Consider the following 24871-nt stretch of genomic DNA (forward strand, 5'->3'; position numbering starts at 1 on the left):
TAGAGCAGGGGTGTCAAGCTCAAATACACAGTGAGCCAAAATTCAAAACTGGAACAAAGTCGCTGGCTAACGTTAATATTTATTGAAATATAGTTATTCCTCCAGATATAAGAATGAATCTTTTCTTATGTACTCAAACACGCTTTGCTGAAAAACTGAATATGGAACAAGCAAAGCTTAATACTAAACAATATATACCGTATATTAGCTGTATAATACCAGTAGGCCAGCTCTGATAGTAATTTGGTATGGCTTCGCGGGCCAAATGTAAGTAGGCTGCGGGCCAAATTTGGCCTGCGGGCCAGAGTTTGACACCTATGCTGTAGAGTATCTAGTTTGTAACATGTTTTATGGTCATCATCCTTTTGATTTTTTTTAAAAAACATTTTTTTGTTTGCTTGTTTTAGCCCATTCATCTTGGGAAATCTCTGGGATGTCACAGATCGGGACATTGATCGCTTCACCAAGGCCTTGTTAGAGTCGTGGTTTTCTGCTGGCTCCGGGGCACCACTCCTCGACTTCATGGGGTCGTCTCGGCAGGCCACTCACTTGAAATATCTGATAGGCTCTGCGCCCGTGGTATACGGGCTGCCAGTGCACTTATCATAGGGAGCCACTGAGGGGTTTTGTTTTTGGGTTTTTTTGGTTTTCTTTTAAATGCATTTTGAGTATAACATTATAAAAAAAAAAATGTTATATAACCATTGTTTTGATTTTTTTTTTTTTGTGTGTGTGTCAATATGTTTTAAATAACTTAGGATTTTATTATTTTTTTAAATTCATCATTAATGTATAGAATGAACTCCTTTTTAAAATATAATAAATGTTTTTTTCACCCAAAATCTGTCGGTGCCCTGTTAATTATGTAAAGAAATGAAGCCCAGATCTGTCTCCACAATTATCAGATCTCAATCTCTGGGAGTTGGTTGACCAGGAGATTGGTATGATGGATGTGCAGCAGACAAATTTGCAGCAACTCTGTGATTCGTTCATATTTAAATGGAATAACATTTCTGAGGAATTTTTCCAGCACCTTGTTGAATCTATGCCACGAAGAATGAAGGCAGTTCTGAAGGAAAAAGAGGGTCCAACCCAGTACTAGCAATGTTTATTTAATAAAGTGGCCAATGAGTGTACATTGAACCTGGTGCCTGTGGTACCTGACATATTTACATAAAGCTCTCTACCTTAAACCAATACAAAAAAAGAAGAGTAACAGTATAAAAGTGTTTGACACGAAAAATGTCTTCAGAAAGGAGCCCCCCATAGCCCATCTTCTTGTATCACTGCTGAATGTTTTTCTAGTCACTGTTTTGAACTTTGCACCCATGGGGCATGCATGGTGTTATTTCTTTGGAATAAATTATTTTTTTAACAGCAGTTGGTGGATGTCCACACTTTCTGGGTGCTCTTGCAGTTTTAGTTTTATTTTGTCACAAGCACAAAAAAATTTTTTTTATATAGGGCCTATAGCCAGCAATATTTTTCTTCTTTTGGCCTGAGCAGATTGAAAGCAGATCATCTGCCTGCATCACACTCTATCCCTGGAATCCCCTGTCACACAAACCCTCTGCATACCATCCTTAACTACATCCATGAATATTTTCTATTGTCTTTCTCTTCTCCTGCTGCTTGGCAGTTCCATCTTCAAGATCCTTTGTCTGATACATCTGCCATCTCCCCTTTTCACAGGTCTAAACCATCTCAGCTTTACCTCATCAAACTGCTATTCCCTCTGTGTACTCATTACTAAATCCTGATCTCTCCCACTGAAAACTACATCTTCGATTGTCTGTGAAGGTTCTCAGTCAACCAGGTCATCGTAGTCTATGGAGCTTGGGGGGGAAAAAAGCATCTGGAGACATTTCATCTTTTATCCAAGAAGCGTCTTCAGTTCATCTTCGACTCTGCCACCTGCAATTCGGACTGCTGTGTTTTAGTCATTTCAGCTATCTCCAAACTATACATCATAGCATGTCTCACTACCACCTTGTAAACCTTCCCTTTCACACTCGCTGATATCCTTCTGTCACAAATCACCCCGGACACTTGGCTCCACCCTGCCTACGCACTCTTCTTCACCTCTCTTGTGCACTGTCCATTGCTTCAGATGGTTGACTGCAGGTATTTAAACTTCTACTTTCACTACCTTTGCACCTCTCTACCTCTCTCATTCACACATATGTATTCTTTCTTTCTTCTATTGACTTTTGTTCCTCTTCTCTCCTGAGTATATCCTCACTTCTTCAGGCTCTTTTCCTTTCTTCCTGCTCTCACTACAGATTGGTGCCATCTGCAAACATCAAAGTCCACAGAAACTCCTCCCTGACCTCATCTGTCAGTGATCACCATTTTAAGCAAGAAGGGGCTCAGTTCAGATCCCCAGTGTTATCCCAGCTCAAACTTGAACCCATCTGTCAGCCTCACATACTTCTCCTTGAAGAGGCATAAGGAGCTGGTTCACTTCCTCACTTCTCCGCAGTGGGGCGATGTTTCAGACTAGTGACGGTCCAGCTCCATAACCCGGAAACAGCATCACTAAAGGTCTCTTAGCATCACGCTTCCAACATGGCGGTGAATCTGACAGACCTCTCCCTGCCTCAATTAGAGGGACTGAAAACCCAGCTAGACCAGGTAGTGTGCCTAGTTTATCCGTGTGTGTGTGAGGAATGTGTCCTTATAAAGGGGTCTAATCAGAGCTTTAAGCGTGCTGAGAACGGGCCCGGGTATTCAGCCGGCTAGCACCACTGATGCTAACAGTGCAAACCCATTGTTGTTGATGCTGTCGGCACACCTTATCAAGTCAAGCATAAAACCATTGGTTGGTAACTGTGTGCCACTTGCTTTCTACACGTTGTGTCTTTTTGCAGGAAGTTGAGTTCTTGACGTCTTCGATAGGTCAGCTCAAAGTTGTCCAGACCAAGTATGTTGAGGCAAAAGATAGCTTGAATGTCCTAAACAAAAACAATAAAGGTGAGTAATAATTTTAACTTCTGACAGCCTATTAATTCAGCGCACCTCTGGTAGATTAAAAACATGTTTATCTCAACACTGAAGAGGCGTGAAACTGACTATATCGGCAATAACTCGTATTATTATATATTAGATGCACCGGTATTCAAATGAAATGCAAGTAGCAGCTACTACCCTGTTTATTTACTTCCCCTTTTAACCAACCAGTTAACTGATAAATGTTATGTAGTGAGAGTGAGGAGCAGGTGGAAGACAGCCTAGAGAGGTTTGAAAGTCAGCACAAGTGTTGAATGAATGCCATGTTGATGTCAGAGTAGAAAGGTCAGACTGCTTTGAGTTGATGGAAGAACAACAGCAACTCAAATAACCACTCTTAATAACTAAGGTCTAAGACATTCATCGGACGTCCTCTATTAAAAATCAACTACACATCCTGGATTATGGTGTACATGACTAAATTTTGTGGCTATTACCCCTTTCGCAGTTTCAACAAAAAAAAGCAAGCGCAAAACACAGAAGGGCTGAGGCGCTGATCTGAGCTCATATGCACTGTAATGATATAACCAGTCATCACATTAAAAATGACACTTGTTACAACCTTATTAGTTCTTATGACACCCCCCACGACCATTTCTGGCCAAAAACAGAATTCTGCTTTTTCAGTAATGTTTGCTGGAAATCTGTGGCTTAATTTGATTTATTATTACCTCCTCCTTTCTCCTCTCTCATATAGGAAAAGAACTCCTTGTGCCTCTTACCAGTTCTGTATCCTTTTGTTTGCACTGGACAGTAAGTGTTTTGCTGTGTTGTATGATGTGCTTTAAATTACGTCATGGTTATCTTGAGCTATGCATGTTTGTCCTTGACATTCCTGTTACTCAGATGTATGTCCCTGGGACATTAAATGATGTGGAACACGTTTTAGTGGATGTGGGGACAGGATACTATGTTGAAAAGGTAAAAATAAATAAATAAATTTGCAGTTTGAAAAGCCATGAATGGATTATAATGAAACAAAATGTTTAAATGTGTTTGGGTTGTGTTGAGATTTCTCCTTTATGTCTCTGCAGAACGTGGAAGACTCAAAGGCATTCTTTAAGCGCAAAATAGACTTCCTCACAAAGCAGATAGAGAAAATTCAGCCGGCCCTACAGGAAAAACATGCCATGAAACAAGGTAATTTCCTTATCTCGGTGCACCATCATACAATGTGACATTATACTGGTTGATATTAAGCACTGTATGAGTCAGAATTCTGGCTGGGTTGAAGGGGGATGAAATACTTATTTTATTCAATGACATGCATGTTTCTGGACTTTTTATTTTTTTCTTCAATTAAAATGAAATTATCCTAAAAATTAGACGACAGCAATTATGATTATTTTCACCACATTAATGTCGACTCTTTTTGAATGGATTGAACCTCAGTCTTGAAACTTTACCTTTACCTTTTGATCTCATCGGCAAAGCTTCATGTGTGTATCTTGCAGAGTTGTGATACAGTTGTGGTGACAGATTGTGCCAAATAACAACCAAATCACTCATAGTGCCTTTGCAGTTGTTCCCCGTACAGAAGGTGTCTTCATAAACACATTTTATCATCATTGACAAAAACGCAGACTTACAAGGTGAAGATGATATCAGCTGAAAATCCATGTCCACTCATGTGATGAACCGCGTTGGATAATAAGTTTGCAATGCAACATAACTCCCCCACATCTTCACTGTGTCTGTGCCAGGCATCATACTTGTCCTCACTCTGTCTGTTTTTTGTTTGTTTTTTAGTTCGTTTAGCCTTGGCTTTTTTACAGTACAGTTTTTGTTTTATACACTAAAGAGTAGTAAACTAAATACTTAAGTAGCTTTCAGCATAGCTAGCTAATATGAATTTTGATGAATTAACCTATAAAGATGACATTTGATGACCTCGCCTGTACCCTCAACCTAGTACACTAATGCTGGGTGATTTAACCCATGTGTAAGTTATATAAAACAGCATGTTAGTGTTGTTGGGTTAGTAACGACTTTACACCTTGGCATTTATCAATGAAGATGTGGTTCAACAACCATTAGAACAGTATTCGGGTTTATCCAGGGGTAACTAGGGGCAGAAACCCCCTCACTAACTTTTGATTCAAACACACTCATTTTGTTCTAATAGTCAGGAATTAAATATGACAGAAACCACTCAGAAAAGAGCTTCAAGGGTTATTCTGAGTAAGCTATGAAGGGTAATAGAGCTAAAATACAATAAGTCGTTCATCAAATCACCTGAGTGAATAGTTCAAATGTGAAGAAAAGCAATGTTTTCAGCCTCTCCCATCCAACAGGAACAGCATGCTAAATTAAGAAACAGCTCAACTGAAAGTCATTTGTATGCTTATGAACTGCTCAGTCTTTAAATTTGGCACATTTCCTGCCCCCCTACTGTCTGTATTGCAATGGAATTCCTGCACTACACAGGGGTTAGTCTAAGGAGGGGCCAAATGTCACTTTAGTGACTATTCTTTGGGATTTGGATAATATAAATTATTAATCTAGCAAGGATTTTATGTATATTCTTATTGATTAAACTGGCAATATATAAAGAAACTAAATGTTTTTTTCTGGGACAGCAAATGTTTGATCAGTGGACTTATGAACCATGACTGTTTTTTTGGGGTTTTTTTTTTTTTTTTATGAAGCCATGTGTTGAGTCTTTAACATTAAAGAATAACGGTAATTTCCAGTGTCCATGCCATTACAAAAGATGGGTATGAGTGCATATCGGAAAATGTTAATGTTAATCAATAGCAGCGTTGAATTTATATTATACTTGTCTTCTTTTTTGCAGCTGTAATTGAAGTAATGAACATGAAGATCCAGCAGTTACAACAGAGCCAACAAGCCTCGCAAATGGGGACCACCAAGGCATAATAAGAACAGCTGTTTGAACTCCTTATGAGCAGGAGGATTTTTTTAGTTTGTGTTGAGAAAACATGCTTCAATCTGACGAGCACAAACCTTGTTTCAAATATATTACAAGTAGCCTGTTGTTATTGTAAAGCAGCCATATGCGCTTGGTCAATTTTAAATTAAATTGGGTGTCCAGCATGTTTGATTATTAAAGAGGTCACTGTGGATTCAATGAACATTGAAGTGTTTGTGTTATTGTGTTTATCAGTGAAAGTCAATAAGGACAGCTGTTTTGTTTGTAAGACTGAAGATTGTAAAAATGCACTACTAGACTCTACTTTGGTACTACTTACAAGACGCTGCACTCCCACTCCCATGTTTTTATTTATTCTGGTTAATTAAATTCACAGGGGCTGCACCATCCTTTCTGACTTGTTTAGCTAGGGTTTAGAAGGGGTTGGGTTAGAATGAAGCTTGCAGGGCTTTAAAAGGCAGACAGTGATCATTGTTTCTGTGTTGCAGTGTGTTAGCAGGGATTTTGATTTATTGCACAGGCTGGGTAATCAGTAATCCACTAATCACATAGTGTTGTGTAAATTGTGTTGCTTTTGAAAGACTGTGGTAAACGAACTCCCTGTAATAAGTTTGACTGAGGTAAATCTCAAAAACAGTGACCTCTACAGGACATTTTGACTGTTTCAGAGTAAACTACAGCTTCTCCCGACGGCCATGTGCTTAGGATCATGAGACTTTGACCCCTTCAGGCTGAAGGTGGGCAGGGCCATACTTAAATTGCAAGGTCACTGTAGAAGGCCACAATTGCCCTAAAAAAAAAAAGAAGGAAAAAAAAAAGTAATGTGACACCATTAAATAAAATTGGAACTAGCTTATTAAATGTCAAATTAAATGAATGTTAACTTATTTATACTGATAAATTATTTCACTTTGTAATTAATAGCACTTTTTTTAATGATCTAATTTTGTCAGTCCTCCACAGTTCTGATTTAATTTGCAGATTTAATCAGCCAAAAGTGAAATCACGTGTGCGGGTTTTATGAGAGCTGCGTTGATTCAATCGACATGATTTCATCAGTATTGTCGTGCTGGAGCAGCACCGTGTCAAGTTCCACCCACTAATTACTGTTTAGGTGAACTTCGCCCGGTAACCCAGTTTTGTCCGAACTGCATGTTGTCACAGTTCACATTTTAAAAACTCTCCTTGCTTTTACTTTTCCTACTGCGACAACACGAACTTATTGGACTGGCTCTTTCCAAAGCTAATTCAAGGCTGTTTGGCAGTACTCCGTTTCCTGAGGTCACAGATGGTTGCTATGCTGCGTTGCTGTTGCCGTGGAGGCGGAGTGCAGCCTGTCGGGACGGTCGGTTGAAGATAGAGGACGTAACTGTCACATGCTGGAGGAGAGTAGCGAAGTTTATCTGCGGGATGAGGATCTGAATGGAAGAAATTCATGAGTAAAATGGATAGTGCTTGTTAAAAAATATAGCGAAAAAAGTTTTCGGTGTCTTAAAGATAACAGATCTCAAAGTTGTCGTGCGCGCGGACGTGCCTTTGGAACTGGAGCGCGAGCTGTCGTTTAACCGTACTGCCGCAGTTGTTGGAAGAGACCTTAATTAAACGTAGACACCAAGATCAGCAACTTCGACTTACGATATTTAATAGCAAACTTCGCACGACAATTGAACTATCGGTTCCCCGCGACTGACGAGGACCTACGGAGAAGATCAAAAAAGCATGGTGAGTTTTGACGAGGCCTTGTTGCTAGCTAACGAGCAGCAACCTGTTTGCTTCCTTTCTCTCGTTTCACACACGCGTGCTGTGTGAAGTTTCTCACACACTTGTGTGCTTTTTCTTTGATTACACTACACTTTGTCTTTACGTTTCTCATTCACCACAAGCACTTCTCTTGCATTATTTTAACGTGTCAAACACATTAGCTTAGTTTAGCAGTACGAAGTGGAGCCGGTGTCGTGTGCGGGTAAGGCGAGAGCGAGTTAGCGAAACATGGTGGTGTCACTTGTTACATATGGCAACGTTACGGTAGGACACCAACCAAAGACCCTATTCGGCAAACACGTATTTACGAACTCGTTGACTTGGTGTTGCTGCTTTACGAGTAACACTCGGTGTGCGTTTTAAAGTTGGATTACACGTGTAGTAAATATGGCACGTGATTTGTGTTAAACGTTAGCACCACTGTAGCTGAATAGCCCGTGATAAAGGTCATAGCACTATGCGACGTTCATTGTGAAAATATAAGAACACGTACAGCAGGGGTAATGATGATCGATGACAGCCATTTTAACCAGAGGGAGACTTATTTAAGCGAACTTTAAATGAACAGTGAATATCACTTCGTGTTTGAAAGCGCTCAGGCATGTCGGTGCCATGTGCTCTTCTCGACCCTCAAAGTACTTCTAGTATTTCACTGTAAACCCAGACCTGCTGCTTTTGTAATACAGTGTTGGAAAGCAGATTGGATTGAAAATAAGATTCTAGTACTGTGTAGCTACTCTAAATATTGCACACTCGAGATTTTACAATGGATGACAGGTCAAACTGCCTTATTCGAGTCATGCTGCCTTGAGGCGGGTCTGCGCCATGTACGGGTGTATGTGAGCGACTGAGAGGCGGAACAATGGTGATAAGCAAGCCAATGAAAATTCAGCTGGCGCTTACGTGCGTATGCGTGTCAATGCTTTAGTAGTACTACTTCAGGGCTCCGGTGAATGTGTGTGAAGAGTCGACACATTTGCAAAGCTGGATTAAAGGATCGCTAATGAACAGAGTTCATCCATTGGATTGGCTCTGATGTATAATGCTAAATTAGCTTTGAATGTCTATTTAGGATCTTGACTGACCTGTCTTGTTGATTGACTTGACATATGGCACACACATGTTTTTTGACACTTGAGACTCATTATTTAGGGGGTGGGAAAGCGCATCTGTAACCGGAAGGTCGCCGATTCGTTCCCCGGGCTCTCTGTCCTGGTCGTTGTGTCCTTGGGCAAGACACTTTACCCTACCGCCTACTGGTGATGGCCAGAGGGGCCGATGGCGCGATATGGCAGCCTCGCTTCTGTCAGTCTGCCCCAGGGCAGCTGTGGCTACAACTGTAGCTTGCCTCCACCCACCAGTGTGTGAATGTGAGAGTGAATGAATAGTGGCATTGTAAAGCGCTTTGGGTTCCTTGAAAAGCGCTGTATAAATCCAATCCATTATTATTATTATTATTATTATTATGACTCATTCAATTTGTTTTGTTTTTTTTAAACTCTAGTACATATATTAAAAAATATCAAATCAAAAATATCAATTAAGACCACAGTGCAGTAAGTACAACACTAAAGTAATCTCTTTATTCAGTAATATACATGTTTTTACACTATACAAGGCTGTACACAATCTCTCATTTTTAAAAATTACATTTACTCTTGCTACAATTCGTCCAGTCTTACTTTCACTCCACTTTGAGTGACATATTTGAATACCACTTTCTTATGATTGATGAATGTTTCTCAGAAATTAGTAACCTACCAACTGTATGCAATTATGTTAAAGTGTAATGTTTGAAGGAAAAAGCTATTTATTCTGTCTCTTTTAATGATCATGCAGGTTACCACAAAGGGAGCGGGCCTGAACCCCAATGCCAAAGTGTGGCAGGAGATTCCTGCCCAACAGAGTGAGAGTCCCGGGGAGATGGACAATGCTCCATGGCTCAATACCTGCCCTCCTCCTGCTGAAATGACCGAAGGTATGTTTGCAGGGAAGAAAAGTTAGTTCCTCTTATATGGTACTACACTAAAACCAAACGTTCTCACTTGTACAGTGTTTAAAAAAAATAAAAAAAAGTAAAAAAAAATAGGGAGTTGCTGTGTGGCAAGTATAGACATGTATAGTAAAATTATAGACATGGTATGAGGAAATGGTTGAGGTTGCTTCTCTTGTCCATGGGAGTGTGCAGTAAATGCAAACATGACAAACCTTGTTTTGTGTATTATAGTATCAACAGTTATGACATAAATGTTGCACAGTGAGGATTGAATGAATTAAGTGTTCAGGTTCACTAAACTGAAAATTGCTGACCAAACAGTAGGACCGGAGTGCAACAAAAGTTGGTGGGTTTTCATGAATGAGATTGGGGGTTTTTGTTAGTGTACTCCTGTATTTATCAGGTTCATATTGTGTAGCAAAGTTTGGTCTTGCAGTTTTGTGTTGAAGGCCAATGAAGTTTTGCTTTGTTTTTATTCCCCACCCCCCTGGAAGACCCATGAAGGTTGAGTTCTGTATTGTCCTTGACACTTCTCAAGCAGACAAACAGTCATTTCCTTTAATAAGCCCTTTGGCAAGTCTGAAACACTGGCCCATCTAATTTCATCACTTAGATTGTGCAAGTGGTACACTCTGTCATTTTAAGAAGACCGATATTGTGTCACTGATGCTTTGACTCATTTATACATATTCATTACTGTACCGATTGTCATCACCCATTTTTCTGTAGCCTTTTCTGCTAAAGTCTTATAATCAGATGTTTGAATTTCACTGGCAGTTGATCCACAATTTGGAGTTCACGTATTCACATGTCATTTTACATGCATGTAGTTGAACTAATTGGAAAGCTCTTGGATTAGAGTTTGCTTAGCTCTCATTTTGATGTTAAGGGCCCGCAGGGTTATAGTTTATAGCCCGTTATAGTTTCAGTGTAGTCCTCAAAAGATATATCTCCATAGGATGAAACCTTGCACTTGTAATATTTGAAATAATGAAACATTTTTAGTGAGATTGCACAAAGGTGCACTCAGTCCTGTTGTGTACTACTTTATTGAATGTGACACTTATCACTTGGCTACTGTTTTCTCTTAGATTACTCAGATGTTCCCTCTTCAGGAGGTAAAGGATACTACAGTGAAAACGTGGACAGCATTGCTGAGTATACCCCTGTGAATGACATCAGTCCGTCTGACCAGGGGTATTTAGGCTTTGACCCACAGTGCGAATCCGCCATAGATAATTCATCTGAGGTGCAGGCGATGTCCGAAGAGAGTTTGAGACAGTCTTTAAAGGAACGTCTCGAGTTCTTCTTTTCTAGGTGAGTTGTGTATAATGTTTTGTTGCCTTAATGGGACAGCAGTAATTACTGAATTTACTTTGTTTCATAACTGTAAGAAGCCATTTAACTTTTAATTGGAGTATATTCTTATATTGAGTCATTGGTGTCTGAAGTTTCTAATTTGGCTTAACTGCGGTTTTCATCTTGATTCAGCTGTACAAACAATGATTCAGGCCGGCAGTGATTTAATGTTCTGAAATGTCTTTAGTATTTGCAAACTCTGTGCTTATTGAACAAAACTTATTTTAATTTAAATTATTTTATAGTGACATGTTAAATTGGACAATGTCTAACACAAAAGTGCTTAATAAATGGCTTTCCTACAGTAATGTAAATGATTTAACATCAACCCCACCACCAACCACCATCATCATTTTGGTTGTTAAAAGGTTGATGTTTGTGTTTTACTATTACTGCAAAGAAAAAGCTGTAACTCAGAGAGACCAATGTTTTGGGTATTGCAGAGAGAATCTTTCAAAGGACCTCTACTTGATATCCCAGATGGATGGTGATCAGTTTGTTCCCATTTGGACACTTGCTTGTATGGAGAACATTAAAGCTCTTACCACTGACATGGACCTCATTCTGGATGTACTGCGAGGTACAAGTGCTTCTGTTTGTCGTTGTTTCACATAGACAGGCTGATACTTTTAAAAGTTTTGAACTCTAATAGTTCTTAAACTGCTACCTGCTCCAGCTTGATCAAATATAGAAGATCTAATGTAAGACTTTTTATTTATTAGGTAAATGCAATTGCCTAGTTTACTACTTAAAGTGCCCATTGTTATTTTTTAAAAAGTAACGCATTACATACTTGAAAGAATTCATTACATTCCTTTTGTTTTACTCTTAGTGTGTGGTTAATTTACCACATAAGATTATTCACAGTGTCTACCAACTTTAAACTGGCTACAGTGGAGCAAAGGTCTTTCATAGCTATTACATAAATGGGATATGTCAGTTGTCTTCAGCTGCACTGTGAAGATTTAGGAAAATAATTTTAAATTTTTTATTTTTTTATTTTTTTTTTAATAAGCCTCCCCCATGGTGCAAGTTGATGAAACTGGGAAGAAGGTTCGACCAAACCACAGTCGCTGCATCATTATTCTAAGAGAAGTGCCGGAGACAACCCCAGTTGAGGTAAAGACGACTCCTACATGCTAATAAAATATTGCTCTGTAACCCCATACTGTCTGACTAAATAGTAAAATCTACAAACGAGGGCTGCAAACTGATTGTGCTTGCATAAATTGTGATAACTATTGTCAAGTCGGCTTTAGATGATTAAAATATTGTGTGGTAGTGTGTATGCTGTAGCTGAGTGATAGCTCTTTTTCTTTTCGGTCAGACTTTGCATGCTGACTTGTGGAGAGTGATGGAATGGTCTGTTTTAGGTCAAAATGTTTCATGTTGTGTTCCTCTCACAGGAAGTAGAGGCTCTTTTTAAGAGTGAACACTGCCCGAAACTGTTAAGTGTTGAATTTGCGCACAACAGCAACTGGTACATAACTTTTCAGTCAGACATGGATGCACTACAGGTACGTCCCCTTATGAATTACCACAAGCTACTTTTACTTATTTTTAAGCTGGTTGTACAATTTTAGGTTTATACAACCAGTTAAATATTATATTATTACCTGGCATATTTAACTTAAAATTGCTAAATCTCACTACCAAGCAGGTGCAGTACTTTTGATCTTTTCATGTTTCACTAAGGTTCTGCATTAAAGGAAAGAGCATTTCTACCACATTTTCTTTACTGTTTTCTTTTCTTGCCCTCAGGCTTACAGATATCTAAGAGAGGAAGTTAAAATGTTTCAAGGGAAACCAATCATGGTGAGTCAGTCAGTGCTTGTTATAGATGTATGGAGCCTGCTACGCTTTGTTTTTCACTTGATAAACAAGAATGGGGATTTTATTTTATTTATTTTTAGGGCTTTTAAAAAAAGTTTTTCTATCAGTGATATTTTTGCTGGACTTTGTTATGACATCGTGTGCCCTGCTCTTTTATCTGATGGAGCAAATAACACTGATTTGTTGATGGTCCTGTTTAAGCCCCAGTGATGATCAGTATCGCGCTTGGAAGGACCCATATGGACTGTGGCTGGCTGGGTGGAACCTTTCACTGGCTATCTTAAAATCTGTCTGTTTCTATGCTGTTCCTCTCTCCCCTATTTTTCTTTTATACTCCTTCCCCTCCTCCCCCTCAACACCTTTCTTTCCTCCTAGTCGGTGCAGTTTTTATGGCCTAATGACCGTGAGATTATGAGATCTGAGGGGACTAAGGACAGTAGAGCTATATGGGTCCTGTGGAAATGTTATATCGATATTGATTCTCTCATTTTCCCTGCAGGCCCGCATTAAGGCCATTAATACATTCTTTGGCAAGAATGGCTTCTGTAGCGTCCAGGATTCAGGTGTGTACAGTCAACATGCTCCACTGCAGGCCCCATATGACTCAAGTGCTCCAGTGTACATGCAGTCGATGTACAGCCCTCAGCAGCAATACCCTGTTTATCCTATTGTGTCTCCCTCCTGGAATCCTCAGCCATCAAACATGCCTTATTTCGAAACACCGCTGGTGAGAACCTTAATATACTATTCAGAATGTCCCTTAAAGCTGCTATGTTATTTATTTTAATGTTTTTAATGCTGTTCAAATTAATGGCAGTCTCCATTGTAACTAATATTTATAACCTCTGTAAACTCAAAGTTAATATTAGAAGTATCAGAGGGTTTTTTTTTTTTTTTTTTTTTTTTTTAAGTTACATTTGTAATGATTTTTCCTGTTTGGTGATATGCAGGCACCTTTCCCCAACAGTGGATATATGAATGGTTACAGCAGTTCCGGGAACTACAAAGCTAACTCAAGCTCCGTCAACACACATGCTGCTATGACCAGGAACCGGTATGTACAGTTATGATACAAATGTTTAGTTTATTAGATCAGTGCAGACTTGAAGTTGCCATCAGATAAGATAAGATAAAACTTTATTAATCCCTCGGGTGGGCTCCTCTGGGAAATTCGGTTTCCAAAAGCACAGCACCGACCATCAGGTGCTGGCAGTGTTTGTTGTAAGCTTTAATTTAGGTAATTAAGGACTTTGAACTTGGTAAAATACTTTCTGCGGATGGTAATGCTAGCATTAACTTAAATGGAACACAGTTTGGTACCAGTCCTTCCGGAGTCCATTATTTTGCTTCAGGACTGAAACTTTGTTCTTTTAAAAAAAACAAAGGAAAAAAAAAAAAGAGTACTGTCAGTTTCCTCTGTTATTGTCATTTGCAAACCAATAAAGATGAGCTTTCTTGCATTGGTCTTGTGTTCACTTTTTTTTTTTTTTTTTTTTTTTTTTTTTTTTTTTTTTTTTTTTTTTTGTTAATAAAACGTGTACAATCCTGTCAAACTATGCTTTTGTGGTAGCGCTTGATTTCTGTAGTAAAACTTGTAATTTTTTTTGTGTGCACCTAGAAATCATTTAAGAGGTCATCCCAGGCCTGGAGATGTGCACTCTTCTTTTGCTCCAAGGAACCGGTTGGATGGTGTGTCTGGTCCACAGGTCCTGCAAACACAACAGCTGATCTCTCTGGCCTCCTTCAACCTTAAAGATGTGAGCGGGTCTGGACGGGGCAGGTGAGTTGGTGTTATCCTACACTTACCCCTGTTAACACTAAAACGGTTTCCAATCTGATGTGGCAGTCTAATGGTATGTTTGTTTGTTTTTTATAGAAGAGGCCCCAATAGAAGCACAAGGAGAAAAAGGGAAGATGAGCAGGCAACGGTCAGTCGGTTTCCTCTTTTCGTGCTCTTCATTTAAGAAGTTGACTGCCTGGACTGTGTCCTACAGTGTCTTGGTGTGCTGCTTTTTAATATATTGAATTTTATTTCTTCATTCAATGTAGAAGCCCGTCCCTGTACCGGAGGCCAAGGCATCGCATCCAAAGTTTGAACTGGCAGCCTCCAATTTTCCACCTCTGCCAGGATCTGTGGTCAGTATGCAGGAGGAAAGTGTCCCTGAGATGCGCCTTTCTGATATTGTGCGTGGCCTGAAGGTGACAAACAAGGTGAATATGTTGCCTCTCCTGGTGCTTTCTATCCTTAAGACTCTTTACAAAATGAGGTAAAATATAAATGCACAAATTTTAATTGTCATTACAGTCTGTCGGCAAAGATGTTCCCACAAACATCGCAGAAGGTCCTGTAAACAAACCTGATCCTGTAATTCCACCTAAACCTGCTGTTGTGTCCACACAAACAACCACTCCACCAGTCTCAAGGTAACCTTTGCTTCAGGCTAATATATCAGTGAATAACAAAGGTATTGAGTCTTCAACAATTCACTTATCCCTTACTTTTTTTTTGTATACATTTAGTGATTCTCTTGTAGTAAAGGAAGAGGATAAAACTGAAGCTCCTGTAACAAAGGAAAATGTCTCCTCATCCGCACAAGCTCACACACAATCACCTTCAGAACATGCTCCCTCCACCTGCAGCCAGGCTCTTTCTACCGAAACATCTTCATCGCCTCCCACATCTCCAACATCAGAACCGGTAAGGACTTATTTTGTGCTGATTATCACATTATATTGTCTTGTAACATCAGCTTACGACTCCCCAAACTCAGCGTGTTTTGTCATCTTGTTGTTTTTTTTGTTTTAATTTTTTTTTAAACTGTGGTTCCCTGTTCTTTCACCAGGGTCTAAAAAAGCTCAGTTATGCAGAGGTGTGCCAGAAGCTGGCCAAAGAACCGCTGCCAGCACAGTTGCCCTCTCCCTCCACTCCCACCTCTTCAGACAGCCAACCCCTGCAAGAGCTCAAGGTAAACAGGGTGGAGGAGCCTCGTCCCAATGGCCGACAAACTGCAGAGAAACGTGGAGATAAACGGCCTCCTCGGCAACCACTGCGCTCCTTCAGAGGGGGAAGTGGCCAAGCCAGAGTCCGAGAGCCAGGGCAGAAGATTCGGGAACATCAGAAGGGCCTGAACACTGGGAAACGATTTTCACCACAGCGGGCAGCCAGACGCAGTGGCAAAGAACAGAATATCCCTCCAAGTTCACCAAAGTAACCAAAGGGTGGGGAAAAATGAACTGAAAACAGGAAAGAATATATGTACATATGTAATATATAAAGACAGATGCCTATATTTCATTTCATGAGTTTGTCACATCTCTTTAGATTACTGCAGGCCTGAAATTATTTGAAAAATTATAAATAGATTTTCCTTTTCGGAAAAATGTCGTCATGGATGGAATCGCAGGGTTCGCGGTGATGAAGCATACTATGCTGAAAGTAGTGTCATGATATGATATGAGGATGTCCCTGTACATTTGTTGAATTTGTGGCATCTACATCTGTGGTTTAGAAAATATGAGACCTTGTGTCTCTTTTTAAACATGTAATTAACAAGTAATCTGAAAAACTAGTATCTATTGTCAGTTATCCATGGACTTGACATGTTCAGCTTCAGAGTGGGTTGAACTTTTGAAAGGTAAGAGTAGCAATATTTGTAGAAATGTTTGTAGACACTTGTTCTACGACTAGTGAATCTTGTCTTGAACTTAAAATACTTGTTGGGTTTTGTGTTTTGCAATAATTTTCCTTTGTGGCACAAATATTGGATCAATACCGCTAACATTGGAATAAGTGGAGCAGATCTGCTTATGTCATTTTTACTAGACTTTACAAACCTTTTTCTTTTTCATAAATTATAAATATCTAATTATTCTATCAGTGCTAATGGTTGGTGGATGTAGGCAGGAAAGTGTTTGACCAGATCTTGGTGATGTTGGCATCTGCTTTGTAAAGTACAAGTAAAAAGGGTTTGTTTGTTTTTTTTCAGCTAACTTGGGTTTCTATTTCACGAAACCAGTGTACACTGGGATTAGGTAAATAATCCAGTTAACTAGGTCATTGTAGTAATTTGGTGTTTGTGGTTCCTTCATAGTTTCAGATTGTTGAAGTGGAACAGTCATGCTGACTCAAGTCTTCGTCAGTGAACCCTCTTTACTACTAAAATATTATGAATGGCCTGAGGGACAGGGAGCAGAAATTTTCCCCTCAATGTTGAATGTTTTCACTGCTTGATTTCAAAAGTAGCATTTTTATTGCTTGAATCACACGTGCTATGATGAATGTAGCTGTGGATCTCAAACCATTTTTTCAAATGATTTTTAACATGTATGTTTTGTGTTTGCAAATTCAGTTTTTGTTTGTCCACATGGTAGTGTATTTTGTTGTTAGCGTTGACTACATGTTTATTCAGTGTTTGTAATGTTGATGAATTGGTGTGTAGACTAATTTTTATTAGCGGTTAGGTTCTGATCTGTAATGCAGCTTGTGGCTTGACAATGAATATCTTTCAGTTACAAATGACAGAAGGGTATTGGGATGGATTTTTCAACTTGTTCTTAGATTTTCTTAAATATAGTTAAAAGAGATGAGTAATTTAAGATAGAATTCAGATGTTAAGAGGGAATTTACAAGACAGGCTGTACACTCTAGTAATCAGTAGTTTATACTGGATTTTTATTTATTTTATTTTTTATTTTTTAAGTGTGCAGCTGACTGACACTGCTTGTGTTTTAGACTATAAGGAGTTATCAAACCAAACTCCTAGTGCCTTAATGGGATTTAATTTCATTGTAAAAATGCTGTAAAGGGTGTAAACTTGTCATACTAAACGTGATAAAGTTCACAAAACCACCTCATTTTGAGGCAACAAAAGTTTCATTTCATTCTGTAGGACTTGCCCTGTGTGCATTTTTTTTTTTTTAAGTTACCAAAACAATTTCAATCTTGTGCGAATCCTTAATATTTTTTTTTTTTTTTTTTTTTTTTTTTTTTTTTAAATGGGCTGGACATTTTTCGGAGTACATTGGTTTATGCGCTGAGTTATAGTAGCTTGATGTATTCAAAAAAATAAAGGTTTTATTTTTTAAAATTGGTTTTGGTTTTTTGTGTTTTAAGCCAGAAAACAAAATCTGTTCAAGGATTTCAACATGCCATCTGCCAAGTAAACATCCGGAAATAAACATTATGTAACTGCTGTAGGCGCGTTTGGCTTAGTCTTCAGTGGGTGTGTTCATAGCTTTCCCTGATAGTTGACGCGAACACAGCGGAATATATATGTAGAGTTGACATAACGGCACATTGAGATAAAAGTCGGGGAATATGTAGTGATTCATATAATATCAATCTTATTTCGTGTAAAATCTACGGTTCCTCCCGCACAGAGAAATCCTGTTACATAATAACTCTTCCAAGTTCTCTCGCGGTATTTGGGTAATGGAAGTGTCAAGAGTGTCAACAACGGCCAAGCAGCAGCACAGCAGCTCTGTCCGGAGCTGGGAGGGGGGGAGTGAAGAGGCAGTCTAAACGTGGGGTAAGTTTAGGGCATACTTTAGTAAAATGTAATGTAAATCGTCATTTAAAGAAAAAAAAATGTGTGTGTATATGTGTGTCTGGATATTTATAAGGCATGCACCTCGCTCATACAGTTGTGGCTTGGTATATGGGCACTATTTAGCATTAGCGTGCTAACGTGTAATGCTAGCTACTAAGTTGGCGGACGTGTTAGTGTAACTTAAGGCAAGCTAACGAAGCTTCCATTAGCACTTAGCATGAGCTCAGCTAGGGGATTGTACTTGCACTAAACAGCTTTATTTGCTAGACGTGCCGCGCCTTCTGATATTTGGAATGAGTTTGTTCAATGTTAGCTTCCATGTTCGCTATAATGACACGTATGTCAGGTTGTGGAAAACAGTATTTCACGTGCTTAGCAATGTGGATGTGCTACCTTGCGGCCCATTTCTCATTAAGTCATAGCTAACCAGTAATGGATTGGTAACCTGTGTGTCCTGTCCACAGTCTGTAACCCATGTCTTATAGCTAACTACATAGCCGGACTACATCGACAGCGCTAATATCCAACGCCAGTGACTCGATCCTGTTAAGTGGAGGTTGCATGGTGAGGTGCTTTGGCTCTTGCTGCCTCATCGTTGAACGCTAGTCCCACATTATACCCAACCGAATCTAAAGAAATGCTCAAAACAGGCCCACAGTCTTCGGCTTGTGTCCCTCCTATCCAGATGTTATTGTGATTTTGGTGACAGATGAGCAGGCACGTGTAAATTATGACGATTTAGATTGTAGTTCTTATCAGCTCCATGACACTCAAGCTGATGCTGGAGGTTAAGAACATTTGGTAGTAACATATCTGGTGCCCTTATGTAATATGTCTTGGGAACCTGAACATCAGCTGGTTTATCGCCTAATAAATTGATGACATTGCTGTGTTTGTTGCTTTCTTTTACAGATCATTTGTCTGAGATGGCGGATGACCGGCCCTTTGTATGCACTGCCCCAGGATGTGGGCAGGTATGATTTCTTAAGACATACCTCTAACTCTAAACAGCCATAGGAGTCTGAATCTCTGCTTTTTATTCTCTTGTTATTAACTGAACCCAGCTTAGCTCACCAATTGCGACTGCTGATAAGGTGCTGTGTAATGTATGATGAAACATTGCTTTAATAGTGGAAACCAGGCGTTATTAATCTTGCATCAGGATTAAAACTGTCTTGATATTCCTTAAATGTCATGTGTGGTGTCTTTTGCAGAGATTCACAAATGAAGATCACCTGTCAGTACACAAACACAAGCATGAAATGACATTAAAATTTGGTCCTGCCAGGACAGACTCTGTTATCATTGCAGGTAATGGCATCGCCATTTGTCTTTTTTTAAATTAATCTGTACTGAGGAGGTGGTCAGTGCTCTGAATAGATGAATTGTATATAATAGTCTGTGTCTGAAGGTGATATTTTTGTCCACTAATACTGACAGTTTTTTTGTTTTTTGGCAGACCAAACCCCCACTCCCACACGTTTTCTGAAGAACTGTGAGGAGGTCGGTTTGTTCAATGAGCTGGCCACCTCCTTCGAGCAAGAGTTTTGCAAAACGCAGGAAGATGATCAGAGGACGAAAAACCCGGTGAGAAAGACAGGGTTACTGTAGATCACGCAGTGTGCTAGTTTCAAGATAAAATTTGAAGGCTTTCATCTTCTCATCTTTGCTTTTGGTCTTCAAGGCCGCATCTTTACAAACACCATCTGAAGTAAAAGATGAGGATGAGGGGCCCTTACAAGTCGATTCTTCTCCTCCTGGAACTCCTGATTCCTCGTCCAGCATGTCAGAAAACAGCAGAGACTCTAGGGTGAGAGCTGTGTTGTAATTTGCTGTCCTTGCACGCATGTAAAAATGATGGACACACAAAAATAGTTACATTGCTTAATTTATTAACAGGAGATCTACACAAAGCCCGTGGCAAGTTCTGCTCCCACTCCAACTATTGTGCGTCCTGGTTCTCTTCCCCTTCACATGAGTAATGACTCACTACACCCCACGTTGCCATCTCCAACCTCCGTCATCACACAAGCTCCACCCTCCAACAGACAGCTTGGGTAAAATAATTTAGGTTGCTGTGGTTTGCTTTACTGTTTTACTGTTTGGACCATGCTGACAATTTGTAAAACTTAAAATGAATTAACTGCTGGTAAAATGTAGAAATTATAAGTCTAATTTCACATGACCAACTAGCAAGAAAGTCAGTAATCCAGTCCAACTAGAAATCAAAGATGGGGCGGTTTGATTTTTACCTGGTGGGGAGATATGCTCCTATTAATTAGAAAGTCTATATTTGTCATTCACTTTTATTGAACCATAAAGTGCCTTTTAGACTCTGCGTCTGTTATTTATTAGCCATCATTTATGGCCATTGTAAAGCTGTTGCAGTTTTTTGTTTTTCGTGCAAAAGAAAGCATCACTTTTTTTCTCTTAACAAATTGTTTCTCTACCAATATTTAAACTTTTTTGAGACACTCACCCCAAACTTAGAAATATAGCTGCCTCTTCAGCGAATCTCTTATCCGTAGACTTGGATTACAGTAAGCAGCTGTAGTTGTTGTGTTGTACCACAGTTTAGCATCTTTTTGTTTTTTAATTTCCAAAAGAAGTATGGTTACTATCATCGTATGTGTCTTGATCTACTATGGAAATTGAGGCAGGTGTTGGAGAGCTGCAGCTCTGCACCACTCCGATTCTCCAGACTTGCGTGTTCCTCAAGCCAAGCTTAACTTTGAGAACTTTTGAGTCACATCTTCATGCTGCTTGTGTAAGCTCTGTACAGTTAACTCATGAAGAAGTGTTCATCGGAAAAGTGAAACACTGTAAGCCTGATCTCTGCTCTATCAGTGGGAACACAGTGGAGAAGCACCTATTTACAAATGTCTAATCTGGCCAACAGTTCTCCCACAGGCTCGTATCCACTGGTGAGGCACCTCCCTAATGGACAGGCAGTTCCTCTCTTGCCCAGTCCTGTGCAGATGACCTCAGTTATATCTGTAAGATATTTTCCAGAAAAATGAAAAACTATACAACAAATTGTAATTGGGATGGAATTTTAACATATGCTTTTGGTTTTTCCCCTCTCATCCACTTTATGGATATTCGTTGCTATGTGGAGCTTGCGAGGCCAGTGAACACAGTGCCTAACATCCCTGGGATTCCAGGACCGCCTGTTGGAGGCGCTAGCAGTGGTTCATCCTCCCCATCTGGCTATACTCTTCACTCTGAGGCAAAGATGGTGAGACCATCAGTTGTACTTTCATCATTTTGTAGGCTGCTGGCTAAACATTTCATTTACATAAACAAACGAATGACATTTATAAAACTTTTACATGACCTGGATGTTGTCTCTGTGTCTTTTTAGCGGTTGAAGGCAGCTCTAACTCATCAGGGCCCAGGAGCACAAGATAGCATCAGTGGGGGTTCAGGATCCATCCCTGCTGTTCCACAGCGACAGGAACAAAGCCAGCAGCCCTCTCAAAACTCTGATGCACCGTCACCTGCCCAACCACAGGTAGGTAGTGCACATATCATACAAGTTATGTGGTCCTAGAGCACACCTAGGACTATAGACTGTTAAATGTGTGTGATGAAGGAAAACCTTTGAATGTTCCCTCAAAAAGCTAAATGAGACTCAATGCTAACAGCTGTAGTTTTCACATTATTGATGGCATCAAAGAGAAAAATTTAGCAGAATGTCAGGCTTGTCCAAAATTTGTGCTCACGTATGCAAAATAAAGGCCGAGTCAGTTTAAGTCAAGCATGAGCATTGGATTTAGTGTGTTTTGGTTTGGATGCTTTAATTGGACAGTTAAGGGCACCAAATTGTCTGCTACTCCTGAATTTTTACCCCTGTTAAATGTCAGGAGTTCTTGATGCAGTTGTTCTGTTTTCCCCCACTTACTGATCACATTTGGGTTTACAAGTAGCCAACTTTTACCCCCTCCTCATTCTCCAGGTGTCCCCTGCTCAGCCAACAGGGGGCAGGCGGCGGCGAGCAGCAGAGATGGACCCTGACGAGAGGAGGCAGCGTTTTCTGGAAAGGAATCGGGCAGCTGCTTCCCGCTGCAGGCAAAAGCGGAAGCTGTGGGTGAACTCTCTGGAGAAAAAAGCAGAAGATCTGGCCAACATGAACGTTTCCCTCACAGTGAGTCGTCTCCAGGGCGTAACATCAAGCATGTAAACACCCTGGCGGTCATAAATGGGTTTCTGTGGTGATATGGCAATAACGGGGCATGATGGGAATGATTTATGTACTGTATTTCTTTTTGTGCTGCTGTCAGAATGAAGTAACCCATCTGAGGAATGAGGTGGCACAGCTGAAGCAGCTTCTCCTGGCCCACAAGGACTGCCCTGTCACTATTATGCAGAAGAAGGCAGCTTTATTAGGTAACCAGTTGAGATAATGAACTGACCATCAGACTTCTTGTACTGTGTCACTTGTGCCAGGATTCATCTGTCACCTCATCCCATCTAATGCATTATTTTTACTCGCTCACCTCTCTAAGGGTGAATGTTGCTCTCTCTGTCTGTAGCTGCAGGAGGAGAGGAAACCTCCAGGGATACTTCCACTGAACCCATCGGCTCCCCAGCGGCAGTCATTCAGCACGTGCCGTCGCCCTCGGCAACAAGTCCGGGGGCCACCATCAACGGGCTGAGCGTGCGGGCTGCAGAGGCGGTGGCCATGTCGGTCTTGGCCGGCATGGGATCGGGCCAGGCTGCAGGGGTTGTCATGGCAATGCAGCCGCAGTCCGCCCCGAGATGATCCGCAGACACTTAATAGACCAGAATGAACTCGAGTGGCATTCGGAGGTCGGACTCGTGCAAAGATTTCTGAAAAGAGGAACCTGCCCTCAAATCCCTCTCCCCTTCCAACCCACACCCCAAAACTAAGATCCACTTCCACACCCACCCAATTCCCTCGCAGTCGCTGATAATCACACAAAGACGCGGCACAGTGCCTCCATCAGCCCTCCACTCCAAGCAGGCTCCCTTTTTCATTGAAGCTTCGTCACTCTCTCTATGTAAATATGAATTACACGTCAGACACTCACTCTGCAGGGTTTGGGGTAAGTTCTTGTTCAGTTCTGACACTTGGGAAAGGGTTAAAGGCTCGAGAAGAAAAATCTGAATCAGAAACATCGTTTTTTTGTAACTTCCTTTCACAAAGCCACTGTAGTCCACCTTCTTCCTACACACTGGTTGTGATGAGTTCTTTTTTTTTCTTTTTATTTGTCCTTCCCAGGCTGACACTTTTTCTGTAAAATATCTTGTATTTTTCATGTGTAAGAAAAGATTTTTTATGCCGGATATGTTAGTCAGATAATGTTTTGCTAATGCAGTGAAAGTCTGAGGAGAGCTGAATGCAGTGAGCAGTAGCCTGGAAAGTGTTTATATTGTTTTGTTTTCAACCTGTTCTTTCAGTTTTGAGTTAATACACTTGTCGCTTTAGTCAGCTGAGTTCTTAGCAAACCAAATTGTAGATGGTGTTCACTGTTTACCCTGTGATTGTGTGCCTGACACCTTTTTTTTTTTTTTTTAAATCATGTATTTTAACCCATTCAGAATGGATGACATGTTAGTCCTGTGTATGAAACCCTATTGACTGCATGGAGTATTTAAGGGTGAAGATTACCACTGTTTGTGATTCATCCTATTCACTGTTTTCATGTTATTTTTTGGTTCTCTAACATTGTTATCAATGCAAAAATCATTGTAAGGATTCCATCCTCGGTCCTAATGTAACACACTTGAAAAGTTTGATCCTTCAGACGGCCTTTAAATGATAATCATACGTAGATTTTTAAACTCCAGTACCCATGCATTTCAGTTGAGGAAAGACTAGTGCAATATATTTTTCTATTGAATATCGATGTTCTTGCATTTAGATGACATGTGTAGCCCAGCTGCTGAGGGGGTGGTGGGTGTTTGGTCGAGTTTTAAAAGCTAAAGTTATGAGGTGACCAAAGCAAATGTGAAGATAAGTATTCTTGAGTGAATGAGATTTGTGATTAGTGTGCATTTTTAGAGAGTTACAGGTGTCCTGGTCTTGTGTGCTTTCCACCTTTTGACGAGCCGTCTTGTATAATGAAGTAGACTCAATACTTGTGCACGGTGCTTCTTTTTAATTGCAAGTTTTAAAATGCAGCTTATTTTATATGGCATTGTACTTCCAAGACTATCATATTGCCCCCCTCCCTGTTGCTCTTTTATAACATGTCTTTGTTTTAAGATGTTTATTTTTGCTCTGTGGGTATGTTAGACCCCCACCCCCCAATTCATGTAATAGTACTTCCCCTTAATTTGTAAAGAGAACAGTTTTTAAGTGTTTAGCGAAAGTGAATCCACATGGGAAAATGTCTTGGAAGGAGTTTACTCAGGCCTCAAGATGGGATACATTATTTGTGTACAGTCTCAACTAATGAATAAGTTGTCTTGAGCAAATAATAAAAATAAATTAACGAACCTGAA

The 24871-nt window shown here is 40.1% G+C and overlaps 4 protein-coding genes across 6 annotated transcripts in view; all 4 read left to right on the forward strand.

The window, feature by feature from the left end:
* Nucleotides 1-725, forward strand: part of espl1 (extra spindle pole bodies like 1, separase) — a 17189-nt gene extending 16464 nt beyond the window's left edge. The window contains exon 32 of the mRNA XM_005924909.3: nt 408-725. Coding sequence (XP_005924971.1) covers nt 408-609 — 202 coding nt within the window. The 3' untranslated portion in view covers nt 610-725. The remainder of the gene's footprint in view (nt 1-407) is intronic.
* Nucleotides 726-2488: 1763 nt separating this feature from the next.
* Nucleotides 2489-6104, forward strand: pfdn5 (prefoldin 5). The gene is made up of 6 exons (XM_005924908.3): nt 2489-2634; nt 2871-2973; nt 3707-3738; nt 3856-3930; nt 4044-4149; nt 5807-6104. The coding sequence occupies exons 1-6, from the start codon at nt 2569-2571 to the stop codon at nt 5887-5889; spliced, it is 465 nt and encodes a 154-aa protein (XP_005924970.1). The 5' UTR covers nt 2489-2568; the 3' UTR covers nt 5890-6104.
* An 825-nt stretch (nt 6105-6929) lies between these two features.
* Nucleotides 6930-17812, forward strand: larp4ab (La ribonucleoprotein 4Ab). Its single transcript, XM_005924906.3, has 15 exons — nt 6930-7624; nt 9503-9641; nt 10751-10976; nt 11462-11598; nt 12034-12137; nt 12425-12535; nt 12780-12833; nt 13351-13578; nt 13802-13905; nt 14470-14631; nt 14728-14779; nt 14901-15062; nt 15157-15275; nt 15372-15549; nt 15695-17812. Exons 1-15 carry the CDS (start codon nt 7622-7624, stop codon nt 16061-16063), a joined length of 2148 nt encoding a protein of 715 aa, XP_005924968.1. The 5' UTR covers nt 6930-7621; the 3' UTR covers nt 16064-17812.
* An 83-nt stretch (nt 17813-17895) lies between these two features.
* Nucleotides 17896-24871, forward strand: atf7b (activating transcription factor 7b). 3 transcript variants are annotated; one of them, XM_042222048.1, is made up of 12 exons: nt 17896-18379; nt 19313-19374; nt 19615-19711; nt 19860-19987; nt 20085-20210; nt 20300-20457; nt 21300-21396; nt 21519-21638; nt 21765-21914; nt 22374-22547; nt 22684-22789; nt 22936-24871. In XM_042222048.1, exons 2-12 carry the CDS (start codon nt 19327-19329, stop codon nt 23163-23165), a joined length of 1434 nt encoding a protein of 477 aa, XP_042077982.1. In that variant the 5' UTR covers nt 17896-18379; nt 19313-19326; the 3' UTR covers nt 23166-24871. The 3 variants fall into 3 exon arrangements, with proteins under 3 accessions (XP_042077982.1, XP_005924966.1, XP_014189870.1); XM_005924904.3 differs by having other exon boundaries at nt 17930-18379; nt 22359-22547; XM_014334384.2 differs by having other exon boundaries at nt 17943-18379; nt 22359-22547; nt 22909-23061.

This window comes from Haplochromis burtoni, unplaced genomic scaffold (assembly GCF_018398535.1).
Source record: "Haplochromis burtoni strain Fernald_Lab_line unplaced genomic scaffold, NCSU_Asbu1 Contig_79, whole genome shotgun sequence".
NCBI classification, from domain to species: Eukaryota; Metazoa; Chordata; class Actinopteri; order Cichliformes; family Cichlidae; genus Haplochromis; species Haplochromis burtoni.